Source organism: Gopherus flavomarginatus, chromosome 22, assembly GCF_025201925.1.
Source record: "Gopherus flavomarginatus isolate rGopFla2 chromosome 22, rGopFla2.mat.asm, whole genome shotgun sequence".
NCBI lineage: Eukaryota > Metazoa > Chordata > Testudines > Testudinidae > Gopherus > Gopherus flavomarginatus.
Genome location: NC_066638.1, coordinates 3,807,838 through 3,831,711, shown reverse-complemented (window position 1 = coordinate 3,831,711; position 23,874 = coordinate 3,807,838). Strand labels below are relative to the sequence as shown.

The 23,874-nt window shown below is 39.9% G+C and overlaps 1 protein-coding gene across 2 annotated transcripts; it reads right to left on the bottom strand.

Moving 5' to 3' along the window:
* Positions 1 to 957: 957 nt before the first annotated feature.
* Positions 958 to 23,368, bottom strand: PSMB2 (proteasome 20S subunit beta 2). 2 transcript variants are annotated; one of them, XM_050932562.1, is made up of 7 exons: positions 23,166 to 23,258; positions 19,235 to 19,389; positions 18,774 to 18,896; positions 17,332 to 17,402; positions 5,437 to 5,599; positions 3,604 to 3,653; positions 958 to 1,181 (listed from the first exon to the last, which is right to left on the bottom strand). In XM_050932562.1, exons 2-7 carry the CDS (start codon positions 19,368 to 19,370, stop codon positions 1,074 to 1,076), a joined length of 651 nt encoding a protein of 216 aa, XP_050788519.1. In that variant the 5' UTR covers positions 19,371 to 19,389; positions 23,166 to 23,258; the 3' UTR covers positions 958 to 1,073. The 2 variants fall into 2 exon arrangements, with proteins under 2 accessions (XP_050788519.1, XP_050788520.1); XM_050932563.1 differs by lacking the exon at positions 19,235 to 19,389 and having other exon boundaries at positions 23,166 to 23,368.
* Between the last annotated feature and the right edge of the window lie 506 nt (positions 23,369 to 23,874).

The following is a 23,874-nucleotide window of genomic DNA, read 5'->3' as shown; positions in this document are numbered from 1 at the left end:
ATTCTAGGCCAAGAATGAACAAATGTCAGCCACTATATGGCAATTATTTGAGGCAGTTACATGACAGATAATAGGGGGCTTTTAGAACGGAAGCACCATCTTACCCTAGGCAGGTTAGTGATTGTTTTCATGGAATGAGAAAGGCTCTTTATGTAGCATGGAATAGGTCACAGAAGATAAATGAGAGGCACAAGTAACATGTAAAAGTTTCCTACTGAGCATATTATATTAAGCCCAATTCAAAAGAAGTGTTAAAAATGGATGCAGCTTAGCACACGTTCTTTTGGACAGCCTGACTTGTGGTACTCTCCTAATTCATGATTCATACTAAAATAATTATTCTGTTAAATTATACTGTTAAAGGATGGCTAAGATCCAACTGGCAAGCAAAACATTACTTTTCAGAAACTGGATTTCTTCCTCAACCACTGAGCCATAAAGGGTACTAGTTTCTGCAGATACTCATTTTCTACCCCTACATATACTTTTTCCCAAAAAACCTCTTCCCTCAACTTCAACTTGGCCTAAACAACAAAAACTAAGAGACCAAGAGAAGTATATTAAGATGTTCTCATAGTTGACCCCTTTACTATAAAATAAAATAGGATAAATTATTGTAATTATTCTATAGATCAAGTTAAGCTGTCTAAGACAAATGGAAAGTTCTACCAGCTGCTTGCTGGACTGCAGCATGTACTGAAATGATGGATACTGAACTGCTGAAAGGGAAAATTAATATTCAAACAAGAATTTAAAGGGGAAAACAATTGGAGCAGCAAAACTGGAACAAGCTAAGAAAGCACAGAGACCCACTGATAAGAACGCAGAACAGCAAGCAAGGAAGTTGCTGTCTGCACAGTCATGGATTGACAATCCCAGAATCCCATCTGCAGAGTGATGACAATTTAATTTACTTTGGGAGAAAAGGGTTAATGGAATAAAGTGATAAGACTGATATAGCCAATGTCAATCTTTATTTGACGTCTCCAAGTGCAGTACATTAATTGTGTACATCAACAGAGTAGAAAAAACCAAAAATGAACTGAAAGACTGCTCAGGAAAGATCCCAGGGGTTAGGATGACACTTTCGGAAAGGGTATGTTGTCCACTTCGTGGATGCCGTCTTTGTCAATGAACCGGACGCTGAAAGAAGGCAGGTTCAGGATGAAGCGTTTCTGAAGCTGTTTAACAGACAGAGAGAGGGGAAAGATTTGTTCAAGGCTTAAGTGAAAAACATGTCTTGTCTTTGAGAGAGACATTGTTGCATGTCCTAAAAGCATTAGTTTCTGTCCTCCAATTTCTGTCCTGCTTCCATTTTGTTTCTGTAACATTTCCGGACACCAAAACTAAGAAGTGCCTTTCACATTCAGGAACCCTGGAGAGCTAGAACTGACTGTGTTCTCTGTGGAAGTCAGTTTGGAAATTAAATAGAAATGGGAGGGTTTGAATAGTCACCTTAAAGAATTACATGGATTTTACAAGTGGAAAAAAACCACAAGCAGCAACATTTTAAGCTTACCAACTTGCATAAGCAAATAAATATATTTTATTCTGCTCTTATGAGTTTTAGTATTTATCTAAAATTCCTTTTGAACAAATTTGAAGCAGGACTTGGGATCTGAACAAGGAGCTTGCACGCCCAGTGACGTAATATGTTAGACTCGATAAGAGAACAAACTTGTCATGCCCAAATTTATCTTGTTGTACATCTTAAAGAATTTGTCTTAAACTCGTACCTAACAAGAGAATAACTCTGTTGAAAAATTCACTTGACTGTGTGCCAGGGCTAAGTATTTAACAGGTCCCCACTGTACGCACTGCTTGGGATATAAACTTGTCAATCACGCATGAGACACTGGCAGCATGGGCTCCCTCTCCCACAGTGCCTCTTATTTCAGAGTGAATTACCTCCCTTCTCTAACAAGATTTTTCATTCAAGTTAAAGTGGAGAAGACTACAATCATTTTCTACATTACACTTAGATACAAACAGGCAAACATTTTAGAGGGGCCTGAGCTCCTCTGCTTGTGATGTATTTACATTTGTAAACTTCCCCACCCAATAACCAACACATATGAGTTAAGGTCAAACCCCTTCTTAGGCAAATGCTGAAGTCACCTTTAGGGTAAGACACTTATGAACTCATAATAAATGGCCAGTTTGATATACGGAGGATAACACCACTTCTTGCCTTGCTTGAGAGCAGGATGCCTTGATTACAGAAAATACAACGTGGTATTGTTTGTTCCTTGTATTAGGATGAACTGCATTGAGTAAAGAGGCCCTGCTGTCACGTTATTTTCTTTTATAGTTTATTTGTATGTTTTGAATTTTTGGGTTACATGCATTGATTACTAAGGGTGCACAAATATAGTGAGCACTTGTGACATTCTTGGTTTTAACGTTTTTAGTAGTAGTGATAATTGGAGATCCTGAGGTCACTGACTGAAATAAGACATGGAGGGCAAAATGTCAGCAGATCCTGCCCCATCTAGCACTGTATGGTAATAGACTAGCCTTCTTTTAAGATGATTCTTCACATGCCCCAAGTGTGTTCTTGGTTTACAAACAGTTACTTAGCAGGCCAACTTCTAGAAGAACTGGTCCTGCAGTTCTTGAGGTATATTCAAGGCAGGATCCCTAGATTTATGCACATTTCTTAAGCACATTTACAATGGCATCCAAAGTTAAGCAAATTAGTTGAACTTGGTAGTTTTTGTTGCGTCCCAGAAACCATGAGCTCAACAGCATACGACAGCAGCAAAGCTAGTGTGTACTTATCTAGCTACTGAGTTACCATGCGAGACTATCCTTTCAACTCACTAGCTGTAAGACATGTAATGGTCAGAGAACTATACAACACAACCTCTGTCAGGATAGGGCTGGGCAGCACACACCCAAGTAATTTGTAAAATATTTTGCTAACTATTAGACACCACAATTGACAATAAAGCTAATAATCTACTAAAAACCTTACATATCACCAAAATGCTTGTAAGGCCCTCTGCAGCAGACTTCTCCCCAGTAACACCAGTTTAACTCTTTAACCTCCAAGAGCCAATGGCACCGAGTACTGCTCTTATAAAGATTTATGGTGTGAAAAGGATATTTTTGCTAAAGTTGCTGATCAACCACTTCAGTGCCTGAGGTCAAGTTATTATCAGAGTTAAACTTGGTTATTTAACTTATGAACTAAGGGGTGAAAGCAGTTTCAAAATGTGTAATAGAAAAATAAACTTACCACAAGCACAGGGTAAGTATCAGAAGGATAAAAACATTTTAGGCAGAAATAACATAAAAAGACAAAAGTCAAGGGCTGTCTACATCAATATTATGTTAAGTATGGTTGGACCAGAAGTAAAGAAAAGCAATTAAGCTTAAAGTTTACATTCTGGAGGACATGAACCATGCTAAGACAACGTAAGTACCCACAAATCCTTTTCCTCAGTAGCTGGATACACATCTGGCCAATGTATATTTATTACCCCTTCTGGCAAAGGCAGGAAAAAAACATGACAGAGGAACAGGAAAAATATCAGCAAATGAAGGCAAACAAACATTCCTTTCTCAAGATCACACAGGCCCAAGTCTTTAGCGACTCACCTCCTCTAGACATTTCTTAAGGAGCTCCATTGCCTCCTCGCGTGTGATACCTGAAGGAGAAAACACCCACAGATTGCTTTAGTTAGAGGCCATCTCTCTCAAGTCAATCTTTTTATTAAATTTAAACTTCAGCTGAGCACCAAAAAAACCCTCCTTTCCAGTTCACAGAAAACACATTCCATATGTACTGAGGATGCCCTGCACTGAAGCACTCGCGCTGCAAACAAGCCATTGAGAATCGATTTGTTATACCAATGGGAAGCATGACGGAATTTTGCCTCCCATGGCCAGGGACTGGGCTTCGGTGAAGACCAGCCGTCTCTCTCTCTCGAGTTTATTACAGTTTTAAATCAGCTCCATCTGTCCACAGCCGGCTGCAAGTCAATGAAAGTGGGCGGGGACTGGTTTTAGCGCTACATTCCCTGCTGGGTCTGAGCTTTAATAATGGGAAAGGCACGTGTGTGATGCTCCTGCTATTCTCACACATTAAGATAAAAAAAATCAGCATTCAGTGGGGATGGCCAACTGTGACAACATATTGTACTTCATTTTTTCCTTTTGGAAGGGGTGGGGAAAGAGAAGAAAGGCAGCATCGCTTCCAGGAGATGCAAGTAATGAAAACATTACAGAGATGCATGTTTAGCATGCAGCCTACTTGGTTCAAGGGCTTTTGTTTCCATCTCACACCTGCTGCTCAGGTGGAGCTCCAATTAGAAGAGAACTGCCAGATTCCTGCTGCACGGATTGCAGGAGGCAGACAGAAATACTGCTAAAGGAAGGTCTCTGCTATGAGTCAGTAAATTAAACTTTGCACACAAAATGTTGCTGTCAATGGGTAAGGTGCTTTTGTGGCTAAAGTACAAGGAAGTCAGAAAAAGCTTAACTCTATCCCCAGCCCTGCAGACTTCCAATGTGGACAAGTCATTTCAGTTGTGTTTCAAGTTTCCTCATCTGTAAAATGGGGATAATGTCTCCTGGCAATCAGAGAGGCTAAGTTTGAATGTTTTTAAAGCTCTGAGAGCTACAGATGTGCAATGAATTATTCCTGCTGTTTAGTGTTTACATCAGAAAAGGCTGCAAAGCACTCAAAACAAAGCATCCCCATACACCAGACCTGCAAAAGGATGAGATAAACACATTAGAAAAGAGTGCCGTTTTATTTCTCTGTCTTTTTAATATGCTATGAATTGAGCTGATGCAAGTTATGGACAAACGGGAAACATGGCTGCACTCTGAAGAGGGACCCTTCGGGAGATAGTTGTATGCACATCATAGCCAGCAAACCAGGTAACATAGAGCAGGAGCAGAGAGATTTGAACTATAGCTTATAGAGGCAGAGTCTAGTTAAACACATCTTCCTGCCTCACTTTTTACTTTTGAACACCGTGATTTAACTACCATTTGTTAGCATTTCTATCTTCAGATACCAAGAGACGAAGTAGTAAATTATCAGCGCAACACCTGGGGTAAAAAGTCAATAGTACCCAAAATACTGCAGTCAAGCCATCAAAACATTCATTAGATGAAGATGGCCAGGAACTAACAAGTCAGTAATTCAGATTAAAAAAAATCTAACTTCCTAACTTTAAAACAGGAACTGCAAGCACGTGAAAAAAGTCTAGTGTCACTGCAGCCTCCATTTCTGCTGAAAAACTAATCTATAGATTTTTAGATCTTAACTCCTGAATATCTAATCTCTGTGCCTACTACAGCAACAGAACCAGGCAGAGTGACTCAATATGATTCACAAATCCAAGATCCCACTTTATTAAGCCTCTGATTTACTAGTCAGTAGAAAGAGAATTGTTTCTTTGTCATAGGCTTCATACTTACTTGGCTTGTAATAGCGGTCAAGAATGCTCAGGGTTAGGAATGCACCATATCCATGTGCTGCGAAGGGAGCTTTAGCCAGGGCTGCAAGGTAATCCATATAATAAAGGGCAGGGCCTTCGTGTTCATCATAGCCGGCCAAAAGAAGATTGACATGGTAAGGGGTCTGCAACCAGAAACACAGAATTTTGATTAATGTAGCAATACTAACCAGCCTCCCCTCTACTGTCCCCCATAACACGTAGAGACCGGTAATCCAGCCCGTTTCAATGTGCTCCTTTGGACACAAAGTGTTTCTAGCAACTGTGTAAATCGCTTCTGAGGAACACATCTGAATTCAAAACCCCAGAGTGGCTGAAATTTTTTTGTTGTTGGGAAGCAAACTTCTTTGCCCACTGCATTCCTTTCAAAAGTGTAAGACTCTTACTTTTTTCCTTCAATCTACTCCTTGGGACCCTTTCACTGTTAGTGTTTCAATCTTATGGGGACAAATCATAATTAAAATACTTTCAAGCCACCCACCTTCATCTCAACAAAATGCTTGAATTTTTGACTATCATCATGCAAGCACAATGTGGACTTTTTTGGCTGGTACAAAGTTTGTTAATTTAATATGCTGTTTGTTTAGTTACACTGAGTTAACCATGCAGCATTTTAAGCCAGTATGAAAATAGAATACAGTGTCAACAGTTTTATATATAATGTTACATTGTAACATTAATTGCCAATTAGACTTTTATTCTATTACCAAGTTTAACTTAAAAATCACTAAGCTAACCTGAACAAATTTGCTTCCATCGAAGATTGCAGACTGGCCCATTTTCTTGTTATTGTAAGATCAAGATAATCAAAGTTCCCTTCCCCCCACCGTCACAAACATTTAAGAAATAAATATTTTCACTTTTGTCCTTTAGGTTTCAGAAATGGTTTGACAGATGCAGAGAATTAAGTGTTAGTCTGCTCCAGTTTAATTCTTTCCTCCCTATTCTTGTTTAAGACTTTAAACACAATCCATTAAATAAAGATGTTTTCATGTTTATTCTTTAGCCAAGACAGACCACCCATTTCCACTAATACAACCGTGCCTTTTACTAGGTTATAAATACAGATCTAGTAATTCTGCAAAGCCCCAGGAGTCTGCATCATGTTTTATATGGGTTATCATTTTCTTTAAAAACCCGTGTATTCTTATTGCATTTTCCACAGTGGGGAAGTGGTTGTGTAAGCACATAGCTATAGATATTCCAAACACATGTGAACACATTATATATGATTCCATACTGCGCACGCGCGCACACACACACAATTACCAGTTTGCATAGCACAGGCTCATAGAAGGAGTACATGGAATCACCATTTGCCTGCTCAACACTTTTACACTTTTAGTAGTTCCATACTGATTTTAATACTTAGCATTAATAAGAAACTGTCATTGCAAACAGTGTGTTCGTTAGATTTTCAGAAAGTTTAGATCAAACAAACCAGCCAGCCAGAGTAAGGAAGAATGACACCTACTACCAGCGCCAGAGCAGAGAGCAAACTCATTTTGAAAGTCTGGGATACCGTGCAGTTGGTAGGAGCTTGTTTCTTATATAATTGAGAATGTAAACTAGAAAGTGATTAAATCCTTAGGAGCAAAACTGATTACTTCCAACACATCCTTCCCAGGTTGCTATCTGTAGTTATTCCGTCACACTGATTCCTTCAATGAGAACTTATTAAAAATCTTTTAACAAAATAATAGATTAGTATTACATGGTTGGGATAACATTAAGTTGAGACCACAAAACCGTGACAGTAAAGGACCTCACTGGATGCAAGTATTACAAAAAACCTTGAGTTGAAATAGTTTTTCAAATGAAATTATAGTGCTATAGTTTGAATGCCCTCCTCACAAAAGGAACTGAACAGGGTGCTGATCTTTCCCACTTCATGTACCAACATATCCTCATAAAACAGTTTAGCAAATTAATTCACTGACTGTTTTTGGACATTTTATTTCACTTCATTGCTTTTATTATATACATTTTAAGGGTTCATCAAACTAACAAAGACAAGCTCATCTCAAGCTTAACAGGGCCAGCTGCATCCAAATACTGCAACACACCATATCTTTACAAGGCTTTTTGGTTTCCCCTTTCTTTAGGAAAAGTAAGGACAGACAACAAAAGACAGCCTCATTTACCTCAAAAATATAAACTTTTAAAAAGTGTTACTGAAAGATATTTCATGAAAGATTGTTTCAGTCATTCTAGAATCAAGTTGCTACACAAATGTATTAGTTTAATTAGCGTGTGTATTATCATTTATTTATGCTTAAACATCGCACATGCACACCAAAGTTGTCATTTAAAAGCCATGACACGCAGCACAGAAGACAACTCACAAATTATTGTGCTACTTCGAATTACCAACTTTTGCATGTGTGAGAAGCTTAAGCACAAATAAGTGGTGTCACAGACTAATTAAATCAATACAGCTGGGTAACAACTTGCAGTGTCTGAAATTCTTCTGCAGAAGCTCCATGAAACATCTTTTCTTTGTGCTTTTTTAAAAATTTCAAATGTAAATAAGTTATCTTATGCTAGTTTACTACTCGAGGAAGGTGAGGCTCAAACATTAGATAATTATTTTCACATTTTATTTACTATTTCTACATCCTTTCTAACTGATTAACACCCTTTGGGATGCATATAGTTCCTGACCTGTTTCAGAGTCTATGCTTACAAAGAAATGCAATACTAAAGGGGCATTTTCATACATTTTGGGGAGTAAAATTCACGTCTTCCATGGAAGAGCTCTCTTTTCAAGCTACATCTTCTCTTGATATCTAAAGTTATCTCTGCTTCCCACTGCAGTGTCCACGACACTCACCTACTGCTAGAATTTTAAAGTATGCCAAGATTTGTTTCAAATCTAGCAGTTCAGGACTTGAATCCAAGGTCCCAGCAAGGCTACGTTTTGGAATGCAGCACTCTAATGGGGAATTGTTTTGTCACAACACTTTACTGGTTTTAAAACAAATATATATTTTCATATATGGAAGTTAAAATGGTTTAAGTTGATTAACCTTAAAATATTTTAATTGCATTGGTAGTTGGAGCAAAAGGTAAAACACTAACCCAAGTGCTGTGCTCTTAATACCAGGTACTGCAAATTTTTTCCTGCTGTGAAGGCTTAAGGAACCAACTTCTAAAAACACTGGACCACAAGGAAATACCAAACTCCACATCTGTTGAATTATGTGCTTCTGACCCATCAACCCCACAATACTAAAATCAAATTTGTCCTACTCTTTTTTCAGTTATGCTGCAAATATCATGCAAAATGAGCTTTCCAGTATCCAACAAGCTGACACTCCCATTTACCAGAAGCACCAGCCACACAAATAAAATCTAATAGTATTTACCCCCAAAAGGGAGGAGGATCCAGAGACTCCAGAAGTTCACTAGGAACTTTGCACTTTCTATGGAAAAATTAAGGCCACAGATACTATGGCGAAGGGCAGCATTACAAAACCCCAACAAAACCTTCATATGAGCATTAATGTTAAGCTTTTTAAAGTGCATGGTTCTAATCTTTCAGAGCATGGGCAGGCATGGTGGAAGCTTCCCCTACAACAGATCATCGCTGCATTTTAACATGGACCAGCAACAACCTTGCTAGTCTAGTACCCGGGTCCTCTTGCACTCTCAATTCTTCTATGCCTGGTCTTCCAACTCTGAGGTTTCGAGCAGAAAAGCACCAAGTCAGACATTTGTTAAATACTCTCCATATTGAACTTTAATAGCAGGATGTTTATCAATTTCAAACTAGGCATGGAATTTTGTTGCTAATTACCATGAGCAAGGGCTTTGAACTTTTTAGATTACAACTGTGATTACAAAGGTTTAACATGAGAGATGTTGGGCTAACACTTTGGGACTGAGTCAAAACAATGCATTTTTTCATCTCTCAAAAAATACAAGCTTTCCCTTCAGTTAAAGGAAATATTTTCCATCCCCATCTAGCTTTGCACTCTATGCCGTTGGATTTAAAATAACTGCAGTGATTAAGAAGAGCGTGAAATTCTTCAGAATTTACAGCTGAAGAGAACAGTTGTGAGAAATACATTGAAACAACAAGATCAGTGACGGGAGGCTGGGCGGCGACAAGCAGCGGTGTGACATCTGGCGGAAGCCAAAGTCACAGCAAGGGGGAGAGAGGTGGGCGTGAGGAAGCATCCTGCCAAGCGTGGACAGCAAGAGAGGAATTGACAGTCTTCCTTTGTACTCAGTCCAGACCCTGCCACCTATAATTAAACATAACATCACAATAAGAAGCTGCACTTTAGAATTTGGGGTTTTTTAATTTAAACAATGTGCTGCAACTTAGTAAGTGTACCAATCTTGGCACTGGCATTCCCAGCAGGTAAGTCATCTGGGAGGTTGGGGAAGGCAGTAGGTTGAGAAATGAAACATAGCAATAATTTCTGCACCATTAAAAAATGGTACCAGAGATGTATGTATGTATATTTGTGCTGCAGCAGCCAAACAGGAACTGACAAAAGGTCTTTTCAGACACACACAAAAAATACACTGATCATGGCAAAGTGGGTACTCACCTGCGAGGGTGTATACCCAGTATGAGGAGTGCTGCACATCAGAAGTGATCAATCGGAATTAAACACTTCCCTAACCAGTACAGTGCCAACAGTTCAGCCTGGGAGACATATACAATAAAGCCCTTTGTCTCCTCCCTGGGATGTAAAGGGGCCTTCAAGTGAGTGAACATTGCCAGAGTAGTGTGAGGAGCCCTTCCCGTAAATAAGAATCAGGTTCTATGATCCCAGTGGAAAGTCTGACTTTCTACTCTGAGCTTAGGCAGAGTTCCACCAGAAATAAATCATGGACCCCCTCCCATAAGCTAAGGGTATGTCCACACTGGGATGGGGTGAGGTGGGGGAAGCTATACGATTCAACTCGAGTTGCTAACCTGACTTGCCATGTCTTCACTGCTATATTAACCTGAGTTAAGAACACTTTCCTTTTTTTGCAGTGTAGATATATTTGGCTTCATTTTCACATTCCATACAGAAAACTAAGGCCTTGTCTAGACACAGTTTTACACCATTTAGTTAAACTGGTGTAAACCCAGGTGGAGGTTCTTATTTTGGTTTAAAAATGGCTTAGTTCAGCTGTTTCTAACAGAATTAAACTAAACCAAGAGAAGCCTGGTTTAAAAACAAAATAAGAGCATCTACAAAGTATTAACCCAATTGAAACTGATTTTTTTTTAAATCACACCTGAAACTAAAACAGCACAAATGCACATGTAGACAAGCCCCAAGTCTAATTGCAATCTATTAAGTGTCAGAGTGTAAGGTTTATAGAGTTGAAAAAGTACCAGTTATAGATATTGCTGTGCATCTTCAGGACTGCAGTGCAACACCACAAACTTGACTTAAATTAACATTAGCTGTTGTCCATCTGCAAAGAGGTGGACCATTTCCTTGTTGCTACACATGATTTTATACTCCAGCAGCAGCTCCAAGTTTGCCTGCTTTCTTGTTAAAGGTGCAGCCATATTGTAATTAGAGGGGTTTCAAAATTTAATGACTTAAAATGTAACATGGCACAGATGCCTTATTATACCAGCTAGTTAACACAGTATTTGTTTTCTCCATTCATTTCACTTGCTAATCCAAAACGCTGTCTCTACCCAGCAAATAAAACTCACAGATAAAATCACTGACTGTCCAATGGCAAAATGTAACCCCTGTGTTTGCTAATCAGTAGTGGTTTTAAGGGGAATTCAGGCAATATTCAATATTCTGGAGCAGACTCTACACGTTGAAGGAGAATTACATGCTGCAAGGTAAATGTAGCAAGTTATGAATGCTAAACACTCAGCGAGTGCTAGAAATATGAATAACTATGACTGCAGAGCATTACATTAATGCTGGATCATTCACAGAGATAGACAATGAATTCAAGCTAGCTGAAGTGGTGAAGGACACAGATGGTGGTTAATAGCGTAGAACATGCCTCAGTTTGGGTTGAGCTGTAACACTCAAATATCCTGCAGAATATTGTTTCAATATAACACACAAAGATCAAAATATCTATTTCAGTTGGTGAAATTTCACTGAAGTAGACCCAGTGCAAAACATCAAGGCCTCTGTATTGCCTTCACTGTGTAACATGGACAGCCACAAAACCAGGAAACAGCTATGAAGTGAAAAGATTATATGAGATGTCCCCTCTCTCCTCCGCATCTGGCACTTCTGTAAACACACTCTCAGCAAAAAGGGGGAGGGGCCAGAAAGGAGGGCAACCACCTAACCAGCAAGCTCCACCCCCTCCACACACTAAAGGACCCCAAACCGAAGATTCGTTAATGCAGCTCCTCTGTGATCTGCAACCCCAACAGAACAGGTCAGAGCACAAAAGCTGCCAATACCAACTGCCATGGGGGAGTGGGTTGTGAACAACAACAACAACTGAATGGAGCACACAGGGAGAGTTTCTATGGCCAGGGCATTTTGGGACTAAGGCATTCCACAAGTGAACGACCTCCTGGAAATTTTCTTGTCTTTCCTCTGCTTGCAATACAACACCTATGGGTCCCTCAAAGTAGGGAGTGGGAGAATACAGTTGAACCACATATCCAGTCCCAGGGGACTATTCTGTGAGTTTTACCCCCCACCTCCATTACTTTCCACACGAAGGAGTGTCAATTACTAATTATAACAGGAAACCGAGAGTTGGATCCCTGTGTTGCATTTCTGACTGACACTACTCCATGACCTTGGGCAAGTTGCTTCACTGCTCTGTGCCTCAGTTTGCCCATTTTTGTAAAATGGAGATATTATTTATTCACCTTCCTAAAGTGATCTGAAATCCCTGGGAGGATGCAAAGTATTGTCATAAAGTTAGACCAAGACTTCAACAACAAAGCAGCACCAAGTGTTTCTTAAACAGCAGACGCACACAGCTCAAGCTCAGATATAGTAAACTCTTCTAGATTTTGTAACCCACTGAAGTGATTTAAAGGCTACTGCATATTAATGACTAAACACCCAAAAGTCCTGCTCATACTCAACTTTCTTCCTGTTCAGACTTATACCTTGTAACACTGGTTAGCCAGAATAAACCCAATAATTGAGGTGTCCCAGATACATGTGAATGAGGCCCAACCACCTTTCGGCACGAAGCCAGTTCGCAACCTATTTGGAAAGACAGTGTTGAGAAGTGTTCGGGATTTAACTTACCAATGCCAAATCATAGGTATTACGACAGTTTCCATTATCAGATTCTCAATAACTAAAACAAATAATGTTTATTCTGAAGATAATTTTTCTAATCAGTGTATCTACTGGTTTTAGAGCTGAAGCTATAGATTTAAGACAGTTGTGAGGGGTTAGTGTGAAACTCCTTAATAAGTAGATATTCAGAAAAATTAGGGATCGAGTAGACCTACAGGGTCTTTTTCAAAGCCAAAATCTTTCATATAAAACCACTATACTTCCAAAGGGACTATTTAGCACAGAAACAGGGATTTCTGATCTCAGCAGGCACCTAACTGGGTAGCACACACTCTCTAGGAGTGAGAAAGCAACACCTTCTCACATACAATCCTCCTGAGAGAGAGGATTTACACCTGAAAACTCCTAACTGTATCAGCGCTGTGATGGGCAAAACAGCAAGTTAAAAAAAATTCTAGTTAATTTAAACCAGCATAGCTCAGACTACAACCTCCAACAGCATTACTGAAACAGGAGAGTGATTCTATAGCCTGGCTCTTCCTAAAGGCCAGCCCAACATAAAAGGTAAGGCTTTTGAGGGTACAAGTGAAGGAAAAGGCAGAAGGGATCATGGATGAACTACACCCAAAAGTTGGAGTAAGGTAATACCAATACACAAATTAGGGGATGTTTTCTAACTTGCCTGCTCCCCTGCCCCCAAAATTAGGGGAATAATCAGAGATTAGTAGGGTCATCATCCTTTATAAAATTCTAGTTTCAGGTGTTCAGCCCACTAAGGTAACATTTCCCATTGCCAGACCTACATAATCTGTGCAGATACCTGATCCCGAGTTTGAAGTGTCCACTTATGTCAGTACAGAGCAGAAGCCACATGCGACTCAGGTTCAGTCATAAGTGACTTTCCAAAATACAGTGTTAAGAAATAAATTGGGGTTGGGCAAAGCAAATTGGTTTACACATTCCATTCTTGGCTACCTGAAAAAACCTTTTCATATTGGCCAGGCCAAGTATTAGCTATTAGCCAAGGGTCTAGGCTCAACTCAACTTGCAGGGAACTTTCCACACCATGCTATGCATCAAGATGAAAATACATACTTAAACCTGTAGGTAAACAACCTAGTCCCCTCCTCTTCCCTTCCCCACAAAAGTATAATTTAGCTTGGCATATATAGCCATAAAACATAATATATCCAACAGTATTAGATTAATAGACTTCCAGAGTCCTATGTGAATGATTTCTATGTACAAAGCACTACTGGCTATATTTTTATTGATTCTAATTGGGTCAGAACAGGTACAGAAATATAACAGATATCTTCTAAGTGATTGAGCAAAGAATATAACTTTCTGATGCCAATGTTTGTAGCTTCGTATTGAAAGCTCCGCACTTTCATACAAGCACTAAGTGCTAAGTTTCAAAAGATGATAGTGTTCTCCCTACAGTACAGAGATCCCTGTAGTGTGACAGTGGTGTCAAAGTGCGCCGTTTGCTCGGGGGCACTGCCATCTGCAGCAGCACAACATTTTGTCTCCGGTAAATAAACACATCTGCCTTTGCCAGTGTCCTCCCCACTGTGCTGCCCATCTGGAGCAGGTGAGCTGGAAGGCAAGCCCAGGCACAGGGAGGAGGGGGGGATGCAGAGAGGATCAGGCCTCAAGGGATATGGCACATAGAGGAAGAAGACAGTGCCGCATCATATCACATCCTGCTAACCGCATTTGCCAAAAAGCATGTTAAATTATTACCCTCGTTAGTGATATTTTTATCATATGTAACAAATGGCTGTCTGTGCTTAAGCAGGCAGGACGTTCAAAGTCAATTTCACCTATGCCATCTGCTATGAGGGTCCTGTGACCTTGAGACAAGTAATCAGCCTCTTACGCAACTGACAGACAAGGCTGTATATGCACAATGGAAGGAGGAGAATGACAATACTGCTTCTAATGTCACTCATGGAAACTCAGAACAGCTCCATGCAAACATACTAGCCTTTCAAAATGTGAACATCTGAATGAAAGTTAAAGTAAGTATAATTTTTATAGAACTAACATCTACAGTCCAGTTTGTATCCATTTAATTTGCAGGAGGTATATTACATTCATTTCTAAACAAAATGAGGTGTGGTTTAAACAGAGGACTGGGAGTCAGGACTCCTGTATTTTATTCCCAACTCTGTATGAACTTGGGCTAGTTAAAACCGTGCTGAGCCTCAGGTCTCCCCTTCTTCCACCCCTCTTTTGTCTTGTTCATTTAGACAGAAAGCTCTTCGGGGAAGGCTCTATGTACATACGGGGCCTAACAACAGGGCTCTGATCTGGGTTGGGGCCCATAGGTACTACCCTAATACAAATAATAAACACTGATTGCAAGCTTGAAAAAGGTTCCCTGGGAAATTTCTATAAAATGTCCTAGCAATAAACATATCTCATCCCCTGTTCCTCCCCATACAAACGTATTTGTTCAACTTAATTCACAGCATCAATTCTCTTGTTTTCGTCTTTTCTTTTGTGTGGAGAATATACATGTGCCAGGAAGAGGACTGTTGAAATCCTTAAACTTGTATATTTAGATATCACTTTGCCCTTCTGTAACAACTTCCAGTGAAGAATTTTAAAGCACTTTATAAGCAGTGAATTAAGCCTCCTCTCCTTATGAGGTACCCAAGGATTACATATTTCTACTCAATACCCATTTTATAACTGGGGAAAAGTGAGGCATAGTGGTGGCTATTTGACCTTAAACATGTCACATGGCAAGCCAACAGCAAGTGTAGAACCCAGAAGTCCTGACTTCCTCACTATAACTGCCAAGCAACAAAGGGCACTTATATAAGGCATCTGAATGATGAATGAGAAGACAGCACGTATTAGCAATGCTCTGAAATATTACCTTACGTCAGTCAGTCATTAAATTCTGCTAATTCGAAAAAACAGCTTCAACTTGGTTTTGATATTTACTGAAAGCTTCATGTTCCTGTTTACAAAAGGGGCTTGTTTTGCTAAGTACATCAAATAGCTTTGCTCTATTAAATCATTTTGGGAGAAGATTAAACGGATTCAATGCATTTGCATGAGAAGTGATTGTCTTATCTAGATTTTAAAGGGGCTTAATTCACTTAGTTGTCTGGTATTTATGACAAAATGTTTACTGGGCCCAAAGCTGGAATCTTAACACTGTAGTTGTATTAGTTTCCAATAAGTGAGGTGACAGGCACTTAAAAAAAAAAAAAAGCAAACCATAGCTTACAATTTCCATAAAACAGACCACTTTGATGAGGAAAAACCATAGTTAAAGAAAGAAGAGACCTCTCAATTACAGTGTTCATCCATCTGCAAGTGAAAGTGATTCTCCAGTAATTCACAGTGGGTAGTTAGAAGACATTTGGTCGTCACTAAGACCCTGGATTCTGGGCTATATCCCAACTCCTATGCCACGCTTTGAAGACTATTAATCAGATCATGATCAAAACAATATCTGAAGTTTGTCACAGCTGAAAACTCCCCACCCCCCATTATATTGCTTCTATCTATTTTCCATTTGGAAATACATAGATATAGATAATCAAAATAAATAGTAGCAGGGCTAACACAGTAGCCATTTGGGGAAAGATATTAAATGATACTTAATGTTTTTAGTATCCTTAACATGAAAACACAAACAAGCCTATTATAAAAATAGGTAAAAGTCCTTTCACAGATAACACTTTACAGGAAATAGTTGTCAATGTCATCTCCTTAAAACTGAACACAATGTTATTGTAGCTATTATAAACTAGTAATTCAGGAGAACTTTAATTTGCCAAATGTCTCCAGGGTCCCCAAACCAATAGGGGTTTTTTAAAAAGAGAACATGAAACAACAAACACAAGCAGACAAAAATGGACAACAGGAGGCACTACTGTTGTACAGTAATTCTTTATTCATACCACTGAAATTATTTAGGGCATAATATAGCACAGTTGTATAATTAAGATACAGGAACCACCAGGGTGGAGCTTAACACATGTATCTCATAATAGCAGTAGTTTTTAAGGTACTTTGTGAGGTTTATATTTTTCAGATAAGGCATTTCAGAAATTTGGGTTTAAGAAAAAAATCAGGTTTGACTATACACAAGTTACATCAAGCAACTGTGAAGTAAAAAATCTAGTGACGCTAAATGAGAAATTAGCTAAAAATGATCTGCACCAAGCGTAAGAAGAGAGCACGGAATTACTAAGTGAAAGTGAACTATATAAAAAACTGATAAAAAAGGGAAATGTCTTCTCCACCCCTTTTGTAGCAACAAAACCTGACTGCTCTCAAGGGTCTCAGTTCCTCACTACTCACTGTGGGGAGTCTGTGGCTTCACTAACTCAGACCATACTCAAATCATTTGCTTGTTTCAGAAGAAGAGAGACAAACTTGGCCAGTCACATGTTATTTTCATTTTTATTTTGTGTTTTCTGCCCTCAAGCATTCAGTCATGTGTAAGCACATGTTTAAATTGTGAACCCGAGGGGAAAAAGTGAAACAAAAATATTGCTGAGAAAAAAAAGCAGTTGCAGTAGAAAGGGACGAAGGGAGGGAAAATGGGCAAACATATTGTTAGATTTTTGCAAGAAGGCCTTAGTAACTCCGGTCATTGCTAGTATGCCTCAGTTATTACTTACCCGACTGCGTAGGTAGTCAGCCAAGTTTCTGCGTGTAAAGTTTGCTGCTGCAGTAGGAGACAACTCATACCCTTATATAAGAAACAAATGCATTTATGAGGAAACTGGAGTGCAAATGCATCATTCTTCCTGATATACTTTCACTATTCGTTTCATAATAAAATCGAAAGGCAACATGATTGAGGGCAATTCCAAGTTCTTATTCTGCCTCTGGCAACCTATTTATTATGTTCCCTTTACCTCTGTCTACATTTTCCCTATGTTAACTGGAAATAATTATACTGACCTATATCAATAGGGTGCTAAGGATTCAAATTACTCATATCTGTACAGGGATTCAAAATACAAAACCCTAGAAAAGTGCAGAATATTACACATCTGTATTCTGAATATTTTTTCACACAAACTGTATCCCAAAAATGGTGTGGAGTTAAATAGGAGAGACACGAAGAGGAATAGAGAAGATGTTTTTCACCCAGGATTTGAAGATAGATGGAAAGTTCCTGCATTTCTCTAAATCACAGGGTATGCCTACACACCAATTAACCATTCACAGCTGACCCAGGTTAGCTGACTCGGACTGTGGGGCTATAAAATTGCTATGTAGACATCTGGGTTCGAGCTGAAGCCTGAGCTATCCCCTTTCTAACAGCTAGGCTATCCTCCCTGTTTTGTACAGACCAAAGTGTACAAATTCTGGTGTGTAAGTATACTGGGGCATATTGTTGATAGGGAAGGGAAATTTAAAAAAGCAGGAATTAACTTTTTATGAATATATAAACCTGAGTGGATTCAATGCCAAGTATTCAAGCCCCTAACTACCTATCCTACCCTCATCACCATATTTACCTGAGCCCGTAAAAGGCAGAAACCCACAAACTAGACAGACTTTAAGAAAATGAAGTATAGGCCCCCCCACCAACACCAACCAGAAATAATCTAACAGTTATCTTTAAAGGGACAACAACTTTATTAAGACTCACTCCTTGTGTCTGAATATTTTTTTAACTACTTGTTAGAAGCAACTCCTAAAATTACTAAAACTAAAAAAATTAGTATATTTCACAGTACTTTTTATATAAGTTTTACTGTTTCCCTTGTAGAGAATCTGTTTATTAGTTTTTCCTGTTTGTGCCAGTTCTTCACACAGCAACAGGAAAGGTCTTCTAAAAAAAGGTTTGCAATAAACTATAAACCCACAAAAACTGGCATGGTCATTAAGGGACAGTGTAATACTCACACATATATTTTATTAAAAAAAAACGCACACACAAAATTTCCAGCTGTCCTTTAAACTCTCAATATCAAGGATACTGAGCCTCTAACAACAAGCAGGCATATTAGTTCTCATTCATATAATTATAAAACATGACCTCTTGTTCTTACTACACTTTAAAACAAACCTAGTAAGGAGCTGTTCTGAGTTCTGGTTTTGTACTTACCATTTCTCATTTTATAGAGCTGAACATTCTTCTGGATGTACTCTGCAAACTGCACAGTGTCTCCAGCTTCTCCCACACACAACAGCAAGATCTTCTCACTCATTTTAAACATCTTATCATGGTCTAGGCAACGAGACAAGAACAAACACTACAGTCATCAGCAAGAATATGCTATTCTGCCAATACCATAGTAGTTTCACAATTTATTTAATAAGTACCAAATTAAAGGATTTTAATCACTCAATTATGCTAATCAAAGCATCCCAACTAAATTAGAATATTCAGCTTCTCTCAGTCTTCCAATTTAATCTGTTGCATAGTGTTCCTATATGCTGTTAAAAGCTGTCACACTTCAGAGGTGAGTGCATTCCAGTGGTTAACATAGCACCCTACATCTACTTTGAATCAGTATATGTTCCCAGTTGTGCAATGGGATCCATGCTGACAGCCCCAGCACCTACAGGGAGCACTCATGGAGACAATGGAGCTCGACACCAGGGTCCACATGTGCAGATCCAAGAGCAGAATCTGGGACAAAATAAGTGCTTTGATATTCTTCAGGAGGAAGATGCCACAGAAATGCAAGGTGTTACTCATGTACCAATGTTGGTTAAAACTGCACAAATACAGAACAATACATTTAAAAAAATTAAGTATTAGCTCTTTCATTCTATTATTTACTCATCAATAAAATATTCAAGAATTTTGCTTGATAAGCTATTAGCTTTTACTTTATATAAATACATGATGTGTCAAGGCAAGTGTAATTCTGGTTAGAGTTGAAACATGTGAACACATTAAGCAAAGAGAAATTATGAAAAATGTAGGATCAAAGTATATGTCAAAAGACTTCCTTTTCCTAGAATACCCAGATCCACTAACAGCTATTTCAGAAGGGAGTAATTTGGACAGACAACGCTTGACAAGCAAATCCACATTTAAAATACAGGGGTAGTCAGTGTCATGACTGAACTCTATCAGAACACTGGTAATAAGAAAAAATAATAAATATCAATTACAAATTGCAAAAATAGCCCATTGAAAAGCAACAAAATCATTAAATTGTAAACCAGAATTCTGTCCTGGAAATCAAAACTTTAAAACTGTAATTTTCTGAGGTATTTTTCAAATCTCAGCTATGACAACAAAACCATAGGAACACAATTTTGTACTACTCCTAATACTGTAATCTTATCTGACCACCAGTCCGCTTTAACTAGATAAGATAGATAAATATTCAAGCAGATGTTAGTGCCTAAGGAAAACTGCTTCTCCATATTCAGGCTTCATCTACAGAACAACAGTCAGAAATCTCCATATCTGAATCTCACTTTCACTTTCAATTTACTAAATACTGCTGAATAATCTTCCCTGGAAGACATGCTTGAAAGCTTCTGAAATGTCACAATCCTTTAATAGGATTTGGAGAGTATTATGCAGTTGTTAAATACTTTAAAAGTTGCTTCTGAGTGTTCAGGGATTGCTATTCAGATTGATCTCTGTAATTTGTTTACAATTTGAAGGAAAAAAAACTACCAAATACCAATATTTTATATGAATATTGTTATTACAAAGTAAAACTATTTCCCCATGTTTATTTACCCCCTGTACAGTTCCTCACACTTTCTTCTCAACTTCTGGAAATGGGCCATTTTGATTACCACTACAAGAAGTTTTTTTCCCTCTCCTGGTGGTAATAGCTCATCTTAACCGATCACTCTCGTTAGAGTGTGTATGGAAACACTCATTGTTTTATGTTCTCTGAGTGTGTACGTATGTATGTATGTATGTGTGTCTCTAATACATACATATATATACATATATATAGAGATATATAGATATATATATCTTCCTTCTGTATTTTCCACTGCAGGCATCCAAGGAAGTGGATTTTAGCCCACAAAAGCTTATGCTCAAATAAATGTGTTAGTCTCTAAGGTGCCACAACTACTCCTGTTCTTTTTGCGGATACAGCCTAACAAGGCTGCTACTCTGATACCTATATCTTACTGTTTTTCAAATTAGGATTAATAAATCCCATGTCACTATGTTTGCCTGAATAGATTAAATAAATTCCAACAGGGATTAAACATGGCTAGTTTACAAAAATAAACTTTTTTAAAACGTTATCTGTATTTGGTAATATTTAGAGTAAAAACTGCAATTTATTACAGCGATTTCTCCCTAACTTGGTGTCCTGTTTATGAAACAAGAATACCACCTCTGTTCATTTTTGTAGACATGAAGTAAGATATAATGGTCAGATTCATCTAGCAGCATAGCCAACCTTTGCAATTTTATTGAAATGCTCCCAATATTTGGGGGGAAGGTGTGGTGTTTAGTTTGCTTTATTTTTAAAGTCCCAGCCGCTGGATTCATGTGATTATGTGAGAATATACATTTTTAAAGACAGGAAGTTTAATCCTCCTCGTGGAAGAAAAACACTTGGAAGTGGAATTGCATTAACATAAAGGCTCATATGTGAACATGAAGGCTGAAACCCAAAGTCAAATTAAAAACTTTTTTTTTTTCATCTCATGGTTTTGGGGGCCTTCTTCTCCAGGCTTGTGGCTGACAACACAGATTTAGTACAACTTTTTAAGAGGAAAAAATTATATGTGGAACATGAACAGCTGACTGTACTTGTTTTACTTTGCTAATGTAGAACTCAGTCCCACAAACATGTGCGTAGCTTTGTGCATGCGAGTAGTTCCACTGACTACATGTAAGTGCTTGCAGGATCAGGCCCTGAAATCCATTGTGCAGTGGGGAAATTTTAAAGAGTCCCCACCACCAGCTGTAACACTAGTTCAACTGAACCACAGTTAAAGTTGGTAGAAACCCTAATGTATAGAAGATTTCTGTCTGGACCCTTGTTTTCTACCCCCTTCAGTTAGGCTTACTTTTTAATAGGGTTAACTAAAACAATAGTAAAAACAGGTCCACCCATGGAAACCTTGGGCCCCACTGGTTCAAATGAAACTGTGTAATTGCTGGGGGAAATATTGTATAAATTTTTCAAGTGTAGACATAGTAAATTTCCTTTGGATAAAGGCTCAGAAAGAAAGTAAAACCTGGGAAAATGTAGTATCTGTACTATTCTCCAACACTTGAGTAGATAAGAAGATACACATGTTTGGGTAACTGTTATTGTTCAGCTGGCGCAGCACTCTAGCAACATTTTTTAATAATGAAAAAAGTTAAAAAAGTGAAAAGACCAAAATAATGGGTGCTTTATAGAACCTGAAGATCAGCAAAAGCTCCCTGTAATATCTTTTCATCTTTGGTTGTTACGTATGCACAATCTGAGACACAAAGTTAACTCTTCTGGTCTCACTCAACTCTCTCACATGAGCAGTTACGGAGATTTTTCTAGTTGAAGAAACTTGGAAATGGGCTGACAACTTAGCTCTTGGAAGATGTAAGAGCCAAGAGCTAACACTTTACAGATGCTCATTTTTCCTGAACAGCTCTCAAGTATCTTTTCACTTCTATGCTGCCCCTCATGGAAGGGAGGAGAGCCAAAAGAAGTCAGAAAAACCACTACAACGTTAGCCATTAAATCTCTCCTTAAAACGCATCTTTGCTGTGATGCCTACGCAATGCTCAACAATGGCTAAACAGTGGGTATAGGGTGACTATTGCTTATTATACCAACCATGATAATTTCACTGATTCCTTGACCTCCCTGCTGCTTCTTTTTCTCCACCAGTTGCCTACACACCTTGCATTTAAATACTCTATGGTGCTGGGATAGAGTTTTCTTTTATAAACGTGTGCAGTGCCAAGCACAAGGGAACCCTAACCTGGGTCTCTAAGCTCTATCGCAAAAGACTGAGGTGACAAATTCATGAATTCACTGTAGAACCACTAGAGAATAAATAAAAATATCTAAAGTCACAGTATAGAAAATAGGAGATAAATTGCTTTTTGAAAACTTTTCCCCTCTGCCAAGTTTGCTACACTGTGAAAATACCTTTCCAGTGGGCAGTTGGCAGCTACACAATACACTTTTTGGGGCAGAGGCCAGGCCCTCCTGGGGGGCTGCACTGCATGCAGCATAATGGAACCCTGATTCTCATCAGGGCCCCTGGGTGGTTTCACAACACGCCACCACACAGCTTGATGAACAGCTCGTTTTTTAAATAAAAACGCAAGCTCCTTCGGGCTCTGTTTCCCGGGGCAAAGGTGCATAAACAGTGAACGGAGACACAGCAGCAGGGGCACAAAGAAAACCGCAGTCAAGGGGGCAGGACTCTCCCAGCGGGCTGCAGACAGCTACCAGACCCCTGGGGCAGGGAAAGAGATCCTTGCATCCCCCGCCCGCCGAGCAGCTGCCCCCTCCCTCAGCTACTGCCCCGGCCCCACACCGCCCCCGGCCCCGCCTCTCACCGCGCTTCATCTGGACGATGCTGGAGGCCGCCACCGTGTCGGAAGCCACCAGGATGTAGTCGGGGCCCTGGATGCCGATCAGATACTCCATGGCCGGGGCGTTACGGCGCGGGGGTGGGTGGGAGGGTGCGCGCGCGGTTCCTCCTCAGGCCCGGGCCGCCGGCAGCTTCCCCCCCCTCCGCAGCGCGACGTGACACAGCGAGGCGGCACGGCCGGCGCAGGGGGATGACGCAGTCGCCCGCTCTCGCGAGAGTCCCGCCCACACGCGCGCCACGTGACCACAGACGCTCCAGGCAGCGACCTCTGACCCCGCCTTTTACCCTGGGTCTGGGGCTTCTGCCCTTCTTCCGCCTGCACTTCCCCCCCCCCCCCGCCGGCCTTTCCTTTTTTCCTGCCGTGTCTCTGTGCTTCCGTGCTGCTGCGCCCGCCCCTCCCCCCGGGAGACAGAGGCCTGGGTCCCCTGCCCGGGGGGGCCCCTTGCTTCCCCGAATCCCCCCGCGCAGTGTCTGAGCACCTGGCTCGGGTGCAGGCTGGCTGCGGAGTGTTGGCTCCCAGTGGGCCCCGGGGCGGTGCCTGGCAGGCCGGGAGGAGCACCTACCCGAAGGGGTTTCCTTCAAGCAGGCTCGTGGTGGCAGGACTAGGAGGGCATCGCGTTCACCTACTCATCCCCTATACTGAGCAGGCATCTCAGCTCCCTATTTCCACATTC